At 59.3% G+C, this 19,000-nt stretch overlaps 6 protein-coding genes across 6 annotated transcripts; 1 reads left to right on the forward strand and 5 right to left on the reverse strand.

Moving 5' to 3' along the window:
• The first annotated feature begins 451 nt into the window (after positions 1-451).
• GGTG_06348 (cystathionine beta-synthase) lies at positions 452-1,495 on the forward strand. The gene is made up of 2 exons (XM_009224165.1): positions 452-672; positions 790-1,495. Exons 1-2 carry the CDS (start codon positions 595-597, stop codon positions 1,216-1,218), a joined length of 507 nt encoding a protein of 168 aa, XP_009222429.1. The 5' UTR covers positions 452-594; the 3' UTR covers positions 1,219-1,495.
• GGTG_06349 (hypothetical protein) lies at positions 1,397-3,101 on the reverse strand. The gene is made up of 2 exons (XM_009224166.1): positions 2,484-3,101; positions 1,397-2,173 (listed from the first exon to the last, which is right to left on the reverse strand). Exons 1-2 carry the CDS (start codon positions 2,535-2,537, stop codon positions 1,625-1,627), a joined length of 603 nt encoding a protein of 200 aa, XP_009222430.1. The 5' UTR covers positions 2,538-3,101; the 3' UTR covers positions 1,397-1,624.
• Positions 3,029-6,690, reverse strand: GGTG_06350 (NAD dependent epimerase/dehydratase). Its single transcript, XM_009224167.1, has 3 exons — positions 5,543-6,690; positions 5,035-5,335; positions 3,029-4,961 (listed from the first exon to the last, which is right to left on the reverse strand). Exons 1-3 carry the CDS (start codon positions 5,742-5,744, stop codon positions 4,334-4,336), a joined length of 1,131 nt encoding a protein of 376 aa, XP_009222431.1. The 5' UTR covers positions 5,745-6,690; the 3' UTR covers positions 3,029-4,333.
• Positions 6,691-8,378: 1,688 nt separating this feature from the next.
• Positions 8,379-10,726, reverse strand: GGTG_06351 (F-actin-capping protein subunit beta). The gene is made up of 3 exons (XM_009224168.1): positions 10,417-10,726; positions 9,879-10,321; positions 8,379-9,782 (listed from the first exon to the last, which is right to left on the reverse strand). The coding sequence occupies exons 1-3, from the start codon at positions 10,443-10,445 to the stop codon at positions 9,388-9,390; spliced, it is 867 nt and encodes a 288-aa protein (XP_009222432.1). The 5' UTR covers positions 10,446-10,726; the 3' UTR covers positions 8,379-9,387.
• A 149-nt stretch (positions 10,727-10,875) lies between these two features.
• On the reverse strand, positions 10,876-14,643 carry GGTG_06352 (hypothetical protein). The gene is made up of 4 exons (XM_009224169.1): positions 13,425-14,643; positions 13,041-13,331; positions 12,836-12,966; positions 10,876-12,769 (listed from the first exon to the last, which is right to left on the reverse strand). The coding sequence occupies exons 1-4, from the start codon at positions 13,711-13,713 to the stop codon at positions 12,155-12,157; spliced, it is 1,326 nt and encodes a 441-aa protein (XP_009222433.1). The 5' UTR covers positions 13,714-14,643; the 3' UTR covers positions 10,876-12,154.
• A 40-nt stretch (positions 14,644-14,683) lies between these two features.
• Positions 14,684-18,824, reverse strand: GGTG_06353 (autophagy-like protein 22). Its single transcript, XM_009224170.1, has 2 exons — positions 17,048-18,824; positions 14,684-16,976 (listed from the first exon to the last, which is right to left on the reverse strand). The coding sequence occupies exons 1-2, from the start codon at positions 17,475-17,477 to the stop codon at positions 15,193-15,195; spliced, it is 2,214 nt and encodes a 737-aa protein (XP_009222434.1). The 5' UTR covers positions 17,478-18,824; the 3' UTR covers positions 14,684-15,192.
• Positions 18,825-19,000: the final 176 nt, after the last annotated feature.

Genomic DNA, 19,000 nt, shown 5'->3' on the forward strand with positions numbered 1-19,000 from the left:
TGGGATTATTTACGCATTGGTAAGCTCACTCAAACACGGCTGTGTGGTCGTGGGTTGCCTGAAGCTAGGTTATCGCGGCCTCCCAGAAGCGGTCCAGAGGGAGAGCTGCAAGCTCCATCAGCGCAACGGGATCCCAGCGACCTGAAAAGCGGGCTAAAATGGAAACCTGGCTCAGCGCCGAGCTTAGGGCCCTTCTAGTGCACTCGTGGGACGCGATGGGGAGGCACTACGAGAAGATGGACGTTGCCGAGTGGATGATGGGTTGTAAAACATCCGTTTATTTGTAATGGATATGGCGAATAGCTGTTGGTGTGAAAATTGAGGCAATGCATTTCCCCATCTCTTTGATGCTTGAAGACAAGCTCCACAATGACATCAGAGCCAATGACGGAGCTTCATGCCAACTCAGGATGTCCAATTGAGGTCCAGACTGGCATCGATCAATTCAATTGGCTGCCCCACCACATGTTGACGACTTCAAACTCGTGCGGCGCTGGCAAACCACATGCAGTGCCGGCCCCTTTAACGCGCTCGACATCTCCCACGCCCCGAGACCAACAGTAGCCGCAGATCTCTCTCCAAACCGCCAACGCCATGGTCCAATCGTCAAGCGCTAACGCCGCCGCTGCGTCGCAGCCTTTCGTCTCCAAGTGGGCTGCGCGGTATCGTGGGGTAGGTCCATGTGGGGGATGGCGTCACATCCTCTCGCCATCACCACCACCACCACCACCACCACCACCACCCACCAAGAAAACTAACCTCACACACTCACCCCTCCCTCCACCCCAGGCCGTCGTCTCGGACCTCGACCCCCCGGCCGCCCTCTCCCTGACCCCCTCGGACCCGGTCGGGCTGGCGCTGCAGTCGGCGTTCGAGCGCGAGTACACGCACCTGACCATCGTCGACGGCACCACGCGCGCCCTGCTGGGCTACATCTCGATCCCGAACCTGCAGGGGCTGATGGAGGAGGGCAAGGCCAAGCCCGAGGACGAGATCCGGTCCGTCATGACGCGGTTCCGCCGCGGCAAGGGCGGGAGCCCGTACACGGTCATCACGCTCGACACGCCCCTCGAGCAGCTCGAGGCCTTCTTCGCCGGCGCCAACCACGGGGGGCAGAGGCAGGACTTTGCGGTGGTGACGGACGACCGCCGCCGCTTCGTGCTGGGCGTCGCGACCGCCGCGGACCTGGAGGAGTTTGTCAAGAGGCGGCCGGAGTAGGGGAGGGGTTTGGCTGGTTGGCTGGTTGCATGTGCCTGGGTGGGGAGCGATATCGTCAAGCGTTGATGAAAGACAAAAGAAAAGGAGGGGACCAGATGGGCAGGAAATACTTGGCAAAAGAAAGCTCAACGGCGAATTGGAGTTTGACTTTTTGTCATCGGGAAAGGGGGCATCAACGGGCGTTTATGGGATCTTTTCAAACTACAGGGACACGGCTCTCCCCTTGTCTGGGCAGGCACATGTCTTTTAGAGCTATTCAACATCGGCCATTGCTTGACCTGACGTGTGCTTGTGAGGATGTTGAATATACATTCCGCGTGAGGTGGTGGGTTGCTGAGAAGCAAAGCGACTGACTCTAAGCAGGCGAAAGGAAAAAAGAAAAAGAAAACAAGCACAACAAACCCCCCTAAATCTCAAAGTCCAGCTGCTCGCCCGCCCAGTCGTACACGAGCCGCATCTCGACCCTCTCGGCGCCCTTGGTCACCATGATGTTGCGCGCGTACCTCCTCTCGCCCCCGATGAGCTGGAACCCCCAGACCTGCAGCGCGACCCAGCCGTTGTCGACGCTCTCGGCCCTGCTCTCGATGTGCTCGGCCTCCTCTCCTCCCTCACCACCCTCCTCCTCGATCCAGCCGCGCTTGAGGTACTCGTCGGCGACCTCGGCGCGCTTGAGGAGGCGCGAGCGGCCCGAGACCTTGCCGAACAGCCAGTCCGTGTGCTCGCGCGCGACGCCGTCGAGGCAGCGCAGCTCCGTGGTGCCCTTGATGCCGCCCGTGGCGGTCTGGACGATGTCGATGTGCACGGCCTCCTCGGGCGAGGTGGAAGGGGGCTTGGGCGCGCCCGTGTACTGCTTGACGTTGAGCGTCACCGACGCCATCGAGATGCCCTTGCGCACGAACCAGCCGATGCCCTGCAGCGCCAGCGCCGGCTCGGTGCTGTCCGAGAGGGTTTTGTTCTGCGTGGGCGTTGGTCAGCGTTTGCCTCTTTTTTCTGTTTGTATTCCTCCTCTTCGCTTGGCTCATTCTGGGCAATTCGTCGGTGGGCTAACTAGCCGGAGCTCATGCCAGGCCACGCGGTTCGGGTCGAGCCGTGACTGAGACAACCAACCGTCTCCCGTCGCTTCTCCACGGGGGCAGCAAACGAGCACACCCTCTCTTTTTCAACCCATCCATTCATCCATCCAATCGCCTCAATCTACCTCTCTTGTCTCGCAATCCCACTTCATAAACCCATATTGCAGAAAAAAGGCAAGCAAAAAGACTCACCATCACCCACTTCCCGTTCAGATCCTTCAGCGTCTTGGAGGGTGGGGCGGCCATGGCGGGCGACGCTTTCTTGTCTTTTGCCAAAATGCGGGGTAGCTAAGCTGGCTGGGAGCAGGGGGGCCAAGCAAATTAAAGGCTCAACGGCGTCAGGGAAATATGCGCGCTATCGAAACCCGCTTTGCCCGACAGTTTAGTTGTGCTGCGGTCGGCTCGTAGATGTGGTTGGCGGAAATACACACCGCCGGGGGCAGTCCAGTCAAAGTTGGTTTGCTCGTATGTCGATGCTGAGTAGGAAACCAATCGTTGGCGGGCGGTGCACGGGTGCAAGTCGAGACGAGCGAGTAGGATACAGTCAGCCCAAGATAAGGCGGAGGAGAAGAACCAGAGGGTTTGGCAGCAGTCCAGGAGGGGTCGGTCGGTCGGTCGACACCGGAGGGTCCCACCCCGGGTCTTTATACTCGCGCCCTGGCCAGCAGTGCCATGGAAGAACCCGACCGATAGCAGGCTCGATTTTTTATTTTTATTTTTTTTACGCCGTCGCCGCCGGTCCGAAGCTGGAACGGACGTATGGCCTGCCTGCCTGCCTGCCTGCCTGAGGGGTACCCAGGTGATGTGATGGGTGGGATCGTCACCAGAGAACGTGCACCGTTGGCGTGTCACCAAACCATCGTGCCGAGGCACATGCTACCTACTACCAGGTACCTACCACCTACCTAGCATACCCAAAATAGTACCCCGCCCTCTGAGGTCAGAGCACACGCAAAACGGACTACGGGCAGATGGGACGAAGAAAATAAGGATCCGCAAAGTCCTGTCGCTTGTCAAACTTGAATGAGTCCCTCCCGTCCCAGGTGTTTGGGGAGGAGCTTTGGAAAGACGCACGATATGCATCAGTCACCGAAATAGAAAGCGCGAAAGCCCGCCGATTGGACGCACACAAGCCGTTCGTTAACAAAGCAAGGGGAAAGCTCAACACCAGACCAAGAGAGACCTCGGTTGCCAAGACCCGGGAGGTTGCTTGTGCATGCCTTGGTACGCACATCAGTACTGTAGGTACCCTGCCTGACAACTTCCGTCGTACAGCGTATGACGTACCCCCACACGACGACCTCCCTCTTTTACGTCTATCCGCGCCATGGCGATTGCTTGGTTAAGCTAGGTAGGTCCCGGGGTGTAGGCTTAACAGGAATGAACAAGTGCTAGAAAAAGAGGCATGAATGCAGGGGAAGCTGGTGCGGGAAATGGTGTATCAACAAACATTAGACGGATATCAATGATAATACATCGGGTCCCAAAAAACCCGTCGGCCTGGGACTCCGGAACTGAAAAAGAAAATTGGGAACGGGCACTCGGTATCGCTTTCGCGAGGAGCAACCCGTAAAACATGGTAAAATCCGAAACACCATTGGCCTGCTTTTCTTGATGATTTTCTCTCTCCTTTCCGCTTCGCTTTTTTTCCTTCTTTTTTTACTTGCATGTTCAGCTCTTGCGTCCACCGAGCTGTAGGGGAGCAGACCAAACCTGGTCACGTCGCTCGGCTCCTTTTCCAAAATACGCTTCTTGGCGCTTGACGGCGCCGAGAACCGCCTCGTGATCATCAGAGGGGGCGCCAGGGCGGGTCGATTCGTGAGGGGATGGAGGAAGAGAGAGGGATTTGTCGAGCACTCGGCCGGCGGTGCGCACGCTCTCACCCACCAAGTTAGAGAAGGGCCGTGTCGCGTTGCCCATCCCTAAACCGGAACCGCCTGAAATGACGTAATGGCCTCTTGTCTCCTCCAAGCCGTGAGCAGTCGATATTTGGTCGTGGTGGCCGGTCGCGAGATTGGCGAAACGATATCCCTGGAGCCAAATCATTCGGGCCACCATCTCATCCTCTTGTAGCTCTCAATCACCTCTTCGAGGAGCTCCTTGGTCATCTTGGGGCGCTCATACGTGAAGCCGACGACTGACTCGAGCCGGCTGCCGTCCATGCTCAGGTCCGTGTCCTTGAGCAGCTCCTTCTCCATAAAGGGCGTCAGAGGCCCGGGACGGCTGATGCCGGCCTTCTGGAGCAGGTCGGCCCAGGGCCCCAGCATGTTGTCGTTGACCTCATCAACCACGTTGTCCATGTTGAGCTTGGCAAACGTGCTGATCAGTTGACCCTGGAAGCCCGTATCGATCTCAAAGATTTGGCCGATCAGGTCCGCCATGGCGCCCTGCGTGGTCACGCCCTTGTCGACAACGTTGAAGGTGGGAACGACACCCATCGAGGCCGCATCCCACTTTGCCTTGCCGGCGTCGTACCAGGCTGCGATGGCCCAGAGCGCGCGGGAGACGTCGTGTATGTGCACCGTGTTGGTGCGGAGGTCCTTGGTCCACAGCCACTTCATGTCGTACATCTTATCCTTGTACACACGCGCCATGCAGAGAGCCGTCGCAACCCATTGAGATGCATACGGCCCGTACACGTGCGCCAGTCGTACGATGACGAGGTTCAGACTGTTCAGGGTGAGGCCACCGGCGGTTGTCAGTAAGCCCACGAATTTGGGACACGGACAGGGCCACAACTCACCCCTCGATCTTGGAGAGCTGCTCCTCGGCCTGCTGCTTGAAGACAGCGATTTTGCTCCACGGCTTCTGCTTGTCCCCCTCTTTGCTGGGCTGCGAGTCGGGCTTGTAGATCATGCCGGTGCTCAGCTCCACAAAGAGCTTGACCTTGCGCTTGGCCGACTCCTTGCCGACGGCGAGCGACAGGGCGAGCGAGCGCAGCCTGTAGACTTCATCCTCCTGTGAGTACCTGGTCTCGCCACCGCAGTTGAAGACATAGTCCCACTGTTTTCCGTCGGCGCGGTCGAATATGCGTGCTAGAGACTCTGCAGTGGGGAAATGGCTGGCTGTTAGAAGCGAGAACGACACTGCCCAGCTGTGCCGCTGCCTCGGCATTTTTTCTTATCTTTGAGAAGCCCCGTTTTTTTTCTCTTTCCGGGGCTTTTCCTCCCGTTTCTCCCGACGGACCAGAGGCGGCAAGGCAGCAGGCGGACTTAGGGCAAAGGATGAGAAGAGGGAATTGCAAGACTCACGTTCTCTGCTGGCGTCGGCCTGGACAAACTTGTCGGTAGAGCAGGCGGCGCTGAACTCGGGGGCGAGCCAGGCCAACTGGGGAAGAACCTTGTCGACCAGCCTCACCTCGGAGGCGAGCTCATTTTGGTGGATGTAGAGGGCCAGGAATCGGCCAATGTACCCCAGCCCTCCTATGATGAGGACCGAGGGTTTCTCGGCCATGGCTGGTAGTTCGGGGCGCCGAAGGGTTCGCCGTTCGGGGGAGCTCGTGAATATTTTTTTCTCACTCGCTCTTCGTTTTGCGAGAGAACTAGGGATGTGCCGACGGAGTGGGTTCGGGCTCGCCTCGCCTGGTGGGCTTCGGCTGTGCGGTCTGTGGTTGGGCGGTGGGCTCGTTGGTGCCCGGGCAAGCGAAAGGTGGTGTGGACGAGAAGTAGTCGGGCACACGGGAAAGCTCACAAGCAGCACGCGGGCGGCGGACGGCTTTGGTCGAGGTAGCGTTGGGCAATTTCTCGGTCGGTTCACAAGTTCAGGGGCCACAAGAGTCGGACAGGAAGTGTGCGTCCGGGACGGGTCCAAGGGGTCGAGAGGCAGCTGAGCGCGCGCTTCAGGCGTCCAACTTGAGTCAAGGTCAATCCTTGGTGGGGTGGCACGTGGTCTCGATGGAGGGGCGGCGGCGGGTCGTCGAGCGCGAGTGTGGGCGGCGCCTTCAGGTGCTGAAGACGGCCCGTCGGAGGGAGGATGGGGGGCTCGGAGGGCAGTTATACGGAGACGGCGGAGTCGCAAATAAGATGAGGGGAAAAGCCGACGGGAGGACGGATGGGCACCCTGCTTTTTTTTTTGGGGGGGGGGGAGCGGTCTGTGAGTCCTTCTGCTCTGGGCTGCTTCCTTTTACACAACAAAATTACCACGGCAAAGCAGGCAGATTGCAGTGCAGCACGGGCGGCCAGAAAAAAGGGCCCCGGACGGGAACAAGGCAGGCACCTGCTTAGGAAGGTACCAGATATAAAACACAAAGCCGACAAAAGACGAGAGCTGGAGGAGAAGACGAAAGGACGAGAATCCCGGTCTAAAAGGCCGGCACTCTGGATGTGGAGCAGCTTTATGCGACGTGGAAATACCACAGTACCTGGCACAGCACACGGCGGAAATGTTCGTCGGAGCTTAAATTTGACGGGAAACGGCAATTTATCAGGCGGAGCGCCCCTTCCCAGACAAGCACCCAGGCCTCAATCCTCTGCACCGCTCTACACACCCCCAAACGCCGCGCTGTGCTCTGATCGCCGACGAATGCAGCGCGCGCTGCTCCCTTCTGTTTTCGGCACGCCGATGGGCAGCACGCCCGCGGAGCAGCATTTGGCACCACAAGGCATTGGGCCGAGTGCCGTGCTTAGCTCGGGGGAGGTCTGTTCCTGATGCTGTGTCTTCGCTGTGCCTGCTACGCCACCACCCCGGCCGCATTTTTCTTTTCCTTCTAGAACCCGGGCAAGGCAGGCCGTTCCTTTCCTACTGCATGGAACTCGCCAGGGGGATGTGCCCGACCTGGCACGTCGAGAACATTTCATTCGATAGCATTTGTTCGAGAACATCCGTGGGTCGTCATGCCTCCTCGTCCCTTTTTTTTCTTTTTTCTTCTTTGCCTTCCAGTCGTTCTCTTGCCCTTCAATGCACACACACCGCCCTTCTTCTCCCCCAGACAGGATAGGTCAGTCTTTCCGTTCCACGCCCGGTTGGACAGGATTCTGGAACAGTCGAGAAGGGGAATGCACGTCCTGGGGGCCGCCCCCAGGGGCCATGTTCCAACACGGACCACAACTGTGTGACGAGCCATGTTGTGTGCAATGCCCCCAAAGACTGGGATGGGATGGTGGGAGGATCCACCGAGTGCCTGGCTCCTGGTTTCTTCCCACTCTCCTTTCGTCTTACCTGCCACCACATATGTGCCATGGGGAGAGTATGTGCTGAGTCCGCCAGAGGGGCTTGATCTACACGTCTGAAGGGGCAGGAGAGCCGCAAATCTCCTGCGACGAACACGGCGAGGCTCGCAAGGTATTACTGATCGCGAAACCCCCCCACTCGGCCCGGCGATGGGCGGTGCCTGCCGCCGTGGCCGTGACCGAGGGAGGAATAGGGGCGTGGGAACAATACGGAAATGAAGAGCAGTGGCTGTGCATGTCCGAATTGTAATCGCGGTGCTACTCCTTTTGTTCTAGCTGCCTTCTTCCGATCATCTCGGGTAGTTAGTTGTGCACCACCTGTGCTCTAAGTTTTCTAGTTGGTTTTCCTGGCGCATCAATAGACGGAAAATCTCTGTCTGCGTGGGAGGAACGAGGGTGATCAAAAAAAAAGAGGAAAAAAAAAAAAGACTAGGCTGGCCGCCTATTGTCGGCTCTCATTCCCGGCCCCCTCCCTCCAATAAGCTCACCCCCCACCACCCACGGGCCATCCCCGTCGCAAGTGGCATGTATTGTGGTCCCCTTTGAGACAACCAGCACACCAGCTCGGCGTCGCCGCCAGCTAACAGAAATCCAAAAGGGTAACGGCGTAGGCGGCAGCAACACCAAGACCGATAGCTGCATGTTTACACTTTAGTTCACCAGTGATGGGGCATTTGTTAGTCACCGTGCTTTTTCTTTCTTTCATTATTCGAGGCAGAGCCTTGTTTCTGGTAGTCCTCCTTGGTCACTGAAGGTCTCCCTCGTCTCGTCCCTCCTCCATCCGATAGCGTCCTGCCTGGCGCCCGGTCCTGTCGACTCGGCTGGTCCGTATGGAGAAATAGAAAGGAAGAAAAAGAGCTCAGCTCCTCAGGTCGGTCTGGCTGCCCACCACCGGCACCACCCTCCACGGACGGCCACCACACCCACCCGCCCCGCATATGCAAGTCATCCACCCACGAGCCATTTGGATCCCAGCCCGCGGCTCCATCCATCCATTTCCAAGTCCACTCCTCCCGTCCAATTCCACATCACCCAACCCACCCGAGAGACGGAAGGGGGACCTGGGAAATACCTCTGTACATCATTCCATACCGCCGTGTTGTGGTGTGTGGGCTGTGGGTTATTTTTACATTTGACTTTTTTCTTCCCGATTTCCGTGTCGCGCCTCGCCGGCTCTTCTCCTCGGCGTTACCACCGTCTCATTTCCCCTCTGCCTTGGTCTCCCCGAGCAGACCTCCGTCACCACGCACCATGGCAGGGAAGACCCATTTTTATTTTTCCTGCGTTTGGGTTACTTTGAGCCTGCATTGTCCCGAGATTTAGGTCCCCTTTTTCATCGTCAAAACCTGTCTATCAGGGACATGCTCCCATCCTGCATCAAAATAGGGGAGGGAGAGACGGGGGAAAGGGAAGAGTCTCAGGGCTGCATTTGGGAGCTCAAGCGAAGCTTTTGGAAACCGACAAGACGCGGCCCTCCTTCCACTTCAGCCCGCCCGTACCCTCCCCACACGGACGGCCGCCCTCCCCCAAGACCAGCGGGAACACGAGAGACTGAAACATCACCACTTTCTCAGGCCACCCGAGGTTGGCTCCCGCCGGCCCCTCTTTCTTTCATCATGCGTTGCAAGCGCCGTAATGTTCAACAAATCGTCATGGTCGTCATCATTCGTTTTCTGCTCTTATTTTCCCAAGGCCTCGGTCGATTCCTCTTGTGATTCTGGGATGGACGAGGGGGGGCCGTCCTTTGTTCCCCCTGGACCTCGTATCAAAGCTTCGGCGGTTGCGCACCTAGACTCGGATGCACATGCAAGGCAAATCCCGCACTCCCCTCGGGTTCTCTCGAGAGGAAAGGAAATGGGAAGATGAACAAGAATAATGTCAAAAGAAGAGATTGGAACATGAACAAGAAGATATGCATGCCAAAAGAATCACCTCCGCATGCTCCCAATAAGCTCCCTTTGCGCGTCCCTGTCGCGCCGGCCCTCGCTCAGGCTGCCGAGCGAGCGCAGGTCGCCGACGACGTCCTTGGCCTTGCCAAAGTAGACCTCCTGCAGCAGGTTGCGCATCTTGAGCTCCATGTCCTCGACGAGACGGCCGATGTTTGCAATGTGCGACTCGTCGTCGGACGCGCGCAGGTCCTGCTCGAGCTGGCGCGTCATGTTGCCGCTCAGGTCCATGTCGCCCAGGGCCGGGTTGCCGGCCGACGAGAGCGTCAGGATCACGGTCGAGGTCAGCTTGTAGTTTGTCGTGCGCCCGCGCTCGCTCGCCTCGAAGACGTGGATCGAGTCCCACACGCCCTCGCTGCCGCCGCCGCTGGGGGAGGCTGTTTTTTTTTCACTCTTTTATTAGCATCACATCTATCGCCCCATGCAAAGCATTCTCTGTACACCTCTTCCCGCCCAGGAGCTGTAGCCCATACCCTTCTTCAGCAGCACCACCCCTGCGAACCCGTCGTCTAGGTTCCACAGGTAGACGCTCGAGACGCCGCCCTCGTAGTAGAGCTCCCTGTAGATGTCAAAGGCCTCGTTGGCGCGCACCTCCATCTTCCGGACCCGCTCGCCGGGGACCGCCGCCTCGCCGGCGCCCTCGTTGGCGGCGCCACCGGGCCCCCCACCGACGCCCCCGGCGCCGGGCCCGTCATCGAGCGGGGGGTCGAACTGGTTGGACCAGGGGGAGCGGTACGAGTCGCCGTCGCGGTTGTAGTCGCACAGCAGGTACTCGCGCCCCGTCTGCTTGCACCGCCGCACCGCCAGCGGCTGGTCCACCGACGACAGCAGGTCCTCGGTGATGTCGGGCACCAGGTACACGAGCCCGTCCAGGTGCCGCTTCGTGTGCTTGGGGTCGAGCCGCCGGAGGAGGTCGCTGCGGGAGGGTGGTGGTGGTTGCGCTTGGGAGTTAGAGGCGGGGCGTGTGGCCAGGAGGAGGCTGCGCGTCCGCAGTAGGGGAGAAGGACTCACAGTGACGAGTCAAAGGGATCGGCAGCCATCTTGCTTTCCTTCTTGCTGCCCGAGCCTCGAGTGTGTAGTAGGTATGTGCTTCTCTCAATGTGACGTGGCGGGGTCGTGAATCGAACGGCGGCTCAAAAGTCAGATTGGCGTTTGGTACTGCTTTCCGGGTTGTTGTTGCTGTTTTCCCGGCCCTCTCGTGGTGTTTCGCCCAGGTTATATCCCGGTCGTTATACTGCAGTCGTCAGAGGGGGGCAGTAATTGTGATGTTGGACAACAAGCGGGAATGGGAAAGCTGCCAGAGCTGTGCTCCAGTCCCACGCCGCCCCGCCCCACCTTCTCATCCCTGGCGGCGTCCAATTGAGCGACCTGACATGCAACTGCCCCTCCGGTGGCGGCGCACGGACCAACAAGGTGGCATAGATTCGATCCACCAAGCATTTGAAAACCTCCATCATTGCAAAGCATTACGGAATCACGAGCTAAATATGCACCTTAGAGATAAATGAATGCATACCCAAGTACATCAAGGCAGAGGACTATCAACTCCAGGGCTATTCAAGAGCTAAATACAGAGGATGGGCTCATCGCAAAGTGGCTAAAAAGAATAAGAACAGATAAAGTGCTTTTGCGACGAGTAAACACCCTAAAGGACAAAAAGAAGAGCAGTGAACCCGACAACCTAAATGGCCTTGACGACCTTTTTTTTTTTAACTCCCATTACCAGATCTCCGATCTTTCCGCCCTAGTCTAAGTAATACCATAGGCAAGCATGCCACACAAAACAAATGCTTGATAGAGAGGGTAGTGGGACAATTGGATATCGGGAGAAGAAGACAAGACCAGCCCATGTGCTGTCTGCCTGGACGTTACAGCGCGCCCGAGATCACCCAATTCTTTGGGTGCCTCGGGGACAGGTAGCAACGGTGTTTCTCAGCGCGCCGCCTATGTGGGTCGAGACTTCATATGAAGGATGTAGTCTCCACAGCACATGCCCAGACCTGCGTCTGGGTGGCAGATCGCATCAAGAGCCAGCGGCCATAAGCCCGGCTCTCCTTCAGGCTCAAGTGTGTCTGCTGTTGAGGCTCTTTGCTAGCTATCACACCGAGCATGGTAGGAGCTCGGGTGCCAGCAAATATCAGAGCTCGGGCGCCGTCTACGGACGGCCATCCGGTTCTGTTGCCTGAGGGCAGAAGCCTCGTCGAACGGCCAGTTGGCAAGCGCTAGCCAGCAGGTCCAGACTCCGGTAGGCAGACGTATGCAGATAGCTGGCAATCGCAACGTGCATGTCCATTGTGGGTCGGTTGGCAATGATGCCAGATGTCAGCAGGACCTGGCTCGGGATAGGGTTCGTGGGAAAACCGGGCGAGTCGAATCGGCGGGGCACATAAGGCGGTCGAAGTGGAAGATGCACAATCAAGCGCAAACAAGGTGGTCCAGAAGCGCCGGGCACCATGAATGAAGGGGTAACAGTGGTGTGTGTAGAAGACTAGAGAACGAGGCGGGCCCCTTGCCAGATGCCAGAGTTCTGCCCCACGAGAAAAGATGCGTCTTTGACGTCAGATGGCATGAGACTCAACGAGGGCGCGTCCGCGTGTCTGTACGTTATTGGTGGGTGAGCAGATATTGCAGGCCCCGAGTGTGGCCATTGCCGAGGAGGCTTTGTGAAGAAAAGAGCCCGGCAACAAGGGTTCGGGCAAGTGCTGCCCGACCCCTTGTTGCCGGCCCACGCGAGGCGCCCAGCACACGGTTATACTATTTGCTCGTGGCAGATCAGGCACGGCATTGGCTCCATCCACGTCTTGTCGCCGCCCTCGATGCCCCGTCGCAGGTCCGTGATCTCCATCAAGGGCGGCGTCAGGTTCATGACGGTTTTGGCTTGGAAGAGCCCCTCGTAAGGCTCTCCCTTCTTCTTGGACTTGCCCTTGCGCCCAGTTCCGCCGGCCCTGCTCGATGATGGCTCAGCCGAGCTCTTTATCGGCCTCGTCTCGGGCTCCGTCGAGGTTGGCGGTGCCGTCGACTCCTCCTCCACCCTGGCGGACTCACTCTTTGGCTTGATGTCCTTGACGTCGACGCCGTCCGACTTGACGTCGATGGACTGCTGGGCCGACACTGCTCCGCCCGACTCCTTGGGGCTCAGTGGACTCTTGGCCTCGTCGCCGTCTTTTTCGTCCTTGAGGGTGGGCGTGGGTGGTGTTATGTGTGGCTCGGTCTTGCCCAGCTTCTCGTAAACCCTGGTGAGCGCATCGTGTATCAGGCAGTCCGAGTGAAGCCATTTTCCGCAGCCGCCTTTTGTGTTGGAACATCCTATCAAGGTCTTGTCAGGATTTGCTGGCTGGCCGCATTTGCAGACATGCTCGACCGACTGTGCATGGGAGAGCCCGAGTTAGCACAGCCGCTGGCCGTGGCGCGCAAGGTAGGTAGTACGTACTGAGAGCTCGGCTGTCCTCACGTCGAAAGCTTGTCGCCAGTAAAGGCTGCTCTGAATGTCGTCGTCGTTATCCTCGATCATCTGGTTCACCTGTGCTTGGGAAGTGACGCTGACCACATTGATCATATCCACTGCGGTCTGGTTAGCAACATGCGTGGCGGCCGATAGCTTGGGGAGGGAGGGCGGCAGGCAGAGCACAACGCACTGTGGTTTGAGGCGATGAGCTCCATCTGTCCGTGATATGGCTGGCGGCCCTGCGCCATCTTCTTCCCGTCCAACATGTGTTGTGGCAGCTCGTCGGGCCAGTACATCCAGTAGACCCTAGCGTAAACGTGATGCTCGTCGCTGGCCCGGATCTCGAGGATCCTCGCGACCCAATCTTCGTCCGACTTCTTCTTCACGCCGCCTACCTTATTAGGCGGCGCCTTTTGCCGATCGATGGACGACTCGTTTGCCACGTAGATGAAGCCCTCGCTGAAGTACTTGACGCCATTTACTACCGCCCGGCGCGTTGGCGCACGTTAGGGACACATGCCACTGCGGAGAGAGGGGGAATTGGGTTGGGACACATCTCAGGCGCCAAACTTACGAACAAAGCTGTTGTACCGCGTCATATCCGCCCAATTTTTTGCCGGCTCGACCTGGTAGTGCACGTCCATGGTGTCGTGCGTCTTGAACTTTCCAGTCGGGGCGAAGGGCGACAACTGGGCCAGGTTCTTCTTGGTCTCGTCGTCCTCGGCGGGCTCCGCGACCGGCTTGCGCCGCTTCTTGGACTTTTGCTCCTTCTCCTTGGGGTCGACGAGCCTAATGGAGAAGGGACACTCGGCGCGCGACTCGTCCGCCTCGTTGCGCGACCGTTTCTTAGGGGACGACGCCATGGCGGAAGGAGGGGTATGCCTTTGTCTGAGGGGGTGGGGAAGGAGCGGCGCGCGCGCGGCTAGAGAGTCAGCCCCGGCTGGCTCGGCGTGCGCGTCGCGGTGCCCGAAGGCGGGTGGCTGCTCTCCGTCGGGGAGGACAGTCTGCGCGGACGAGCGAGCTGCCGGGTGAGGAAGCCGATGGATGCAAACAACTGGGCGGCGTGTGATACCCAAGCCACGCGTTATCGGAGCGATGGAGAGCAGGTGGGTGAGGACGCCTTTGGTTGGGCAGCCGGAGATGGGTCGGACCTCGCTGGGTAGATTGTTGTGTATGCTTGTTCTTTCGCGCCAGGTGAGGGCGATTGGTGCGACGGCGACGAGGGGCGGGTGCGCGTCGAGTGGCTCGTCGGAGAGGAAGCTTCGAGAAGAGGTTGTCGGAAGAGGCGAGTTGGTGGCGTGGGAAGTGGCAGTCGCAGGGAGAGCGCGTTGGCGCGCTCGGCAACAGACAAGGATAAATTGATGCGTGGGGGCAGAGCTGATGGCAGACGGAGTCAAAAAAGCAAACACAGCAGTTACAAATGCTGGTCACGAACGAACCGTGTTTGCGGATTTGCGGGTTTCCTGCGTCACCTTTTTTCCTTCTGTTTTTCCTCGTCTTTTTTTTTCTCGCTCTCACGATCGATCGGCCTCGTTGTCGATAGCTGGGCTGTGGCCCACCACCCAACCCGCTGTAGTGGAATGATTTGGTGGCTGGGGGCACAGATCGCTTATGCCCAACGGGAATGGTGGGCTCTTTTTTCTCCAGCACCATCAAACTTCACTGCTTGACCGGGTTCCCTTGCATGCTGCCACGCAACCGACAAACGGCACTTACTTCGGATGAATGGCCGGCAGTCAAGATTATGGACAATAAACCAAGAATAAAACAGACGGGGGGGGCTTGAGCTGGCAGTTGCGACCCTCGGCGCGCAATTACGCAAAGCCCACGGACCTGGCTGATTACATAACCCACATGTACAGGTGTCCAGGATCATAAACACTAGTGCGGTGGATCTTGGTGGTACATCAGTTTGGCTTGGTTTTCTAAGGAAGAAAATGTATCTTGCTCCACCGCACTAGTGTTCGTGATCCTGGACACCTATATGTACAGTATCGTTGGTGGAAGGAGGGGCTCAAGTCCGATTGGACGGCGCTTGAGCTTGCCTGATTTACATAGCTTGGCCGATACCAATTGATCTCTAGGAACCCTTGGCGCTTTTGGACGCTAGGTCGAAACGCCTTCCTTGGCTCAGCCTAGCATTCCTGTTCCCTTTGGAGCCACGACAGCGCATCGAGGTTGCCAGCAAGCCAGCAATGATAGAGGGAGCTATATTGAACTGGGATAACCGAGCGCCGTCGCTATGCTTAAACAAAAACAAACACCAAAAGATTCAATATGTATCCAAATTCCAGATTAGAGGGTGATGGCAGACCGAGCATGTTCTCCCAAGCCCGCACCCACTACCGCCTCGGCCCACTCTCGGCCAGACCGTCGTCACGTTCATCATACCCCCCTAGAATGGGGCCTCGTCGGTCATTCTCCAGCTCGTCCTCGTCGTAGCCTTGGCTGTGTGTATCTTCATCGCTCTCTTCTTCTCCCTCGGCCTTGAAGCCCTCAATGACCTCGGCAAGCCTCTCGCCCTCGGCCTTGCCCCGATCGACGTCGATGAACCAGATGAGTGGGGCGGGGAGGCCGACCATGACGGCCAAGAACCAGAAGGCGGGCCTGATCTCCTCGGTTGCGTCGATGATGGCACCAACTATGGCCGGACCAAAGACGCTCGAGCCCTTATCGGTGATGGCGTAGAGGGCGTAAAAGGCCGCCTCGGACCCCGGGGGAATCAGCTCACCGTACAGCGACCGACAGTACCCGCTCAGGCCGCCGAGGACGAAGCCGTACACGGCCGCGAGGGGGAACATCTCCCAGGGCTGCTGCAGGCCCATAACCCCCCAGCGGCGCACAAAGGGCAGGTAGCCGGCGAGGCCGTAGAGCGGGATCAGCTCGAAGAGAGCGATGCAGGCCAGAATGGTCTGGTGCGGGCGGAGGCCGAACCTGCGGGACACGGGGGGCCACGAGAGCGCGCCCGCGATGCCGGCCACGGTCGAGATGACGTTGATCATGGCCAGGGCCCAGGGCTCCATGCGCAGCTGCGTCTTGGCGAACAGGATGGCGGTCGACGACGTGGTTGCGATGGCGTCGGAGAGCAGGAACCAGGCAGCCAAGAACAGCACGATGTCGATGAGCTGACGCGCAAGCGACACGGTGCGGAACAGGGCCCGCCACGCATACGCCGTGTAGGCGATCCAGGCACGCAGGCTGTCGCGGATTCCGCCACCGCCGCGCTTCTTTGACGAAAAGACTGCGGCGGCGGGCAGGGGCGGGCCGGGCCTGGGCCGCAGCCACATGGCAGCGGGAATGGTGAAGGCGGCCCACCAGGTGCCGACGAAGAGCAGGACGAGGCGCTGAGACCACGTCGAGTTCTTGAGCCGGAACACAATCAGGATGGCGACGCACTGGACGAACAGGCCTGCACAGTAGCCAATCCCTATGCCCTTGCCGGATATCTCGGTCGACAGCTGGAGTTCGATCGAGGTGAGGTCCTCACGCGTGCGGACCCGCGTCAACCCGTTCTCGCGCAGAAGGGCTGCAGTTGAGTCGAGCAGGGCCTCGGACTCGTCGCCGTCGTCGCCGTGCGGGGCCGCATCTGTGGCTGCGGATAGGGGTTGGGACAGGGGCTGGGACCCGGGCGACGGGTCCAGATCTGGGGTGAGGGCAGCGGTGGCCTCGGCAAACTCGCGGCGCGGGTGGTGCCTCACTAGCAATGGCAGGAACGAGTTCAGGAGGACGAAAGAGGCGCCAAACGAGGTGTTGGAGATGATGGCCAAGACGGCGCCCAGCAGGTAGACATGCTTGGTGACGAAGATGTAGGCCATGACGCTGGCGCTGCCGATGCCGGCAAAGATCAGCAGCAGCTTCTTGCGGTAGTTGCCGTGGTCGGCGGCACAGCTGATGCTGACGACCAGCAGGGCCTGCAGCAGCACGCTGACGCTGAAAGTGTACATGGCGAATGAGGCCGTGTTGATCTCGACACCGAGGACGTTGACGACACACTGACTGCCCTTTGCGTCGCCGCCGGCCGCGCCCTTCTCGTAGCTCGCCTTGCAGGGTGTCGTCCGGTCCTTGATGAGCACGCCGTTCTCGCGGGCCAGGCTCTCGAGCAGGATGGGGATGAAGGAGCCGATGGCTAGCAAAGGGGAGATTGTTGGGTCAATGTCGGTCAAAACAATGCGGCGCCGGGCGCGACGGTGTACCTACCACAGATGACGTAGGTCTCGGCGGCGAACGAGTACATGTACCAGCCGGCCAGCTCCTTGGGGCTCGTCGGCCGGGTGTCCTCGTTGGGGTAGCGGGCGGGGCCGCCGAACGCGCCATGGCGGCGGCGGCGGGCTCCCTGGTCGGCGGAGCCGTCCTCCATGTCCGAGTCGGAGAATTCGTCGTCGGCCTCGAAGGACGACGAGTGGGAGCGGAACGAGCGCTTGGAGACGTAGGAAAGCCTGGACCAGAGCCTGGGGAAGGTCGGGCGCAGAAGGAGCTGCTGTTGATGCTCCGGGGGCAGCTGGAGGTGTTGTTGTGGCGATTGGAGATGCAGTGGAGGCTGCAGCAGCGGTTGCTGCTCCTGGGCCTGGAGTAGGTGGTGGTAGTGCTGATGGAGCGGCGGGCGAGGTTCTGGATTGCGAGGCGCCATGGCTCGTGCTTTTTATTGTTCCTTGGGTTCGAACAGGGCCTGTGTCACCGTGGCGCAGGTGCCCGAGACAACCGACCGACCCCTGTGGCCCGAACTTGCCGTCTCCCCAGACCCCAGATTTGACTGACGTTAGCTGCCAGTGAGACGGTGTGTTTCTTTCCCCCAAAGGCTGCGGGCTGTCAGCTGAAGTTTGCCCCCCCACGGCCTTGCCTGTTTTGGCGATTGGAGCAGCTGCCCGACCGCTGCTGACTCTGACTCGGGGTGCCGTTCTTTTGGTGCTCCACGTCAGACTGTCAATCAACCAGAACTCTCCCTTGGGCAAAAGTGGTGGCTGAAAGGGGGCCAGTCGGGTGGCGCCCCTGCGTTTTCTGTTTCCTGTGTGACGTGCTAGGGGAGGGCGCTTGGATTCCACGAGTGGGTGGTCGGAGCGATGTGTGGAACGAAAGATTGGGGGGGATGGGTGGTTTGGGGGACGGGAAACCCGGGGTTTCTCCAGCTTTTTCCCCTTTTTCTTTTTTTTATTCTCTTTCCTTCCTCGTAGGCTGTTATGCATGAAGGCCTTATGCAAGCGTGGCTGGCGCCAAAATCTCGATGGGCAGGGAGAGACGACGAAAACGAGCAGCGATCTTCGGGGCAGCTGGCGTCGTGCTGGGGCGGACGGGGTGGAGGAGGTGGGCAGCTGCGTTTCTTTGGCGGCGATGCAGGCGTGCAGCCAACTGCGACGTCGGCCAGCGCGGTGTCTGGTGCAACACGAGGTCACCTGGCTGGGAGGATCGGAGGGAGGAGGAAGACGGAGGAGGAGGAGGAGGTTCAAGAAGAAGAAAGGACAAGGGCTGGCGTCCATGGAAGCCCGACGGACCCCATCGAAGCCAACCCAATCCATGGGCCCCGGACGGGACGTTATTTACAAAAACCCTTGGCCCGCCCACCACCTTCTTCCCACCACCAAGGCCCCTGGAGATCTGGTGATGGGCCGCCTGGCGGGGGAGGCCCTGCTGCGCCAGAAACGCTGGGTGGTTTTTAGAGCACAATGTGCGCGATGCGACATGGCTATGCTGTCATGTCCTGTCTTGTCGGCACTCTCTTTCTGTCCTTCTGGATACATACCCCGCCGTGCTGTTTCCTTGCTCCAGGATCGGCCATCAGGTCCCCCCTCGCATCGCCAATCATGGGACCAGTGCCGTGGAACGCCACTACCCAGACGCCGCCGCCGGAACCCAAGACGCGATGTGTGCCTCATGCCTCATGCGTTTCTGACGTTGTCTGAGTGTTGGGGCTCCTCTGGATTACCTGGGCGTCTGCTGCTGCTGGGCCGGCAGGCAGGCAGCCCCTTGGTAAATGTGCCTTGAAATGCGACGACCCGCCGCAAGCAGGTGGGGACCATCAAGCTTGGGTTGCAGGCAGCCTCCCATGCCCTTGCTGCCGCCATGCACGAGCCGGGTGACGGGCGGCCAGTCGGGCGTTATGCCGCAATGAGAAAGTCTTGCCATCTGCCGTCACCTCGAGCTCTTGGTTGCTTGTGC

The sequence above is a fragment of the Gaeumannomyces tritici genome (assembly GCF_000145635.1).
Source record: "Gaeumannomyces tritici R3-111a-1 unplaced genomic scaffold supercont2.3, whole genome shotgun sequence".
Lineage (NCBI taxonomy): Eukaryota > Fungi > Ascomycota > Sordariomycetes > Magnaporthales > Magnaporthaceae > Gaeumannomyces > Gaeumannomyces tritici.

Excerpts from the sequence above, each read along its gene's own strand:
- GGTG_06349 (XM_009224166.1), bottom strand. The coding sequence starts at position 2,537 with ATGGCCGCCCCACCCTCCAAGACGCTGAAGGATCTGAACGGGAAGTGG. Across the intron at positions 2,174-2,483 it reads TGAACGGGAAGTGGGTGATG|AACAAAACCCTCTCGGACAG; the intron begins GTGAGTCTTTTT and ends ACGCCCACGCAG.
- GGTG_06353 (XM_009224170.1), bottom strand. The coding sequence starts at position 17,477 with ATGGCGCCTCGCAATCCAGAACCTCGCCCGCCGCTCCATCAGCACTAC. Across the intron at positions 16,977-17,047 it reads CGAGACCTACGTCATCTGTG|CCATCGGCTCCTTCATCCCC; the intron begins GTAGGTACACCG and ends CCCCTTTGCTAG.
- GGTG_06351 (XM_009224168.1), bottom strand. The coding sequence starts at position 10,445 with ATGGCTGCCGATCCCTTTGACTCGTCACT. Across the intron at positions 10,322-10,416 it reads GATCCCTTTGACTCGTCACT|CGACCTCCTCCGGCGGCTCG; the intron begins GTGAGTCCTTCT and ends ACCCTCCCGCAG. Across the intron at positions 9,783-9,878 it reads GGTGGTGCTGCTGAAGAAGG|CCTCCCCCAGCGGCGGCGGC; the intron begins GTATGGGCTACA and ends AAAAAAAAACAG.
- GGTG_06350 (XM_009224167.1), bottom strand. The coding sequence starts at position 5,744 with ATGGCCGAGAAACCCTCGGTCCTCATCATAGGAGGGCTGGGGTACATT. Across the intron at positions 5,336-5,542 it reads GGCCGACGCCAGCAGAGAAC|AGTCTCTAGCACGCATATTC; the intron begins GTGAGTCTTGCA and ends TCCCCACTGCAG. Across the intron at positions 4,962-5,034 it reads CAGCTCTCCAAGATCGAGGG|TCTGAACCTCGTCATCGTAC; the intron begins GTGAGTTGTGGC and ends CACCCTGAACAG.
- GGTG_06352 (XM_009224169.1), bottom strand. The coding sequence starts at position 13,713 with ATGGCGTCGTCCCCTAAGAAACGGTCGCGCAACGAGGCGGACGAGTCG. Across the intron at positions 12,967-13,040 it reads GCTCATCGCCTCAAACCACA|TGGATATGATCAATGTGGTC; the intron begins GTGCGTTGTGCT and ends ACCAGACCGCAG. Across the intron at positions 12,770-12,835 it reads TGAGGACAGCCGAGCTCTCA|TCGGTCGAGCATGTCTGCAA; the intron begins GTACGTACTACC and ends TCCCATGCACAG.
- GGTG_06348 (XM_009224165.1), top strand. The coding sequence starts at position 595 with ATGGTCCAATCGTCAAGCGCTAACGCCGCCGCTGCGTCGCAGCCTTTC. Across the intron at positions 673-789 it reads GGGCTGCGCGGTATCGTGGG|GCCGTCGTCTCGGACCTCGA; the intron begins GTAGGTCCATGT and ends CCTCCACCCCAG.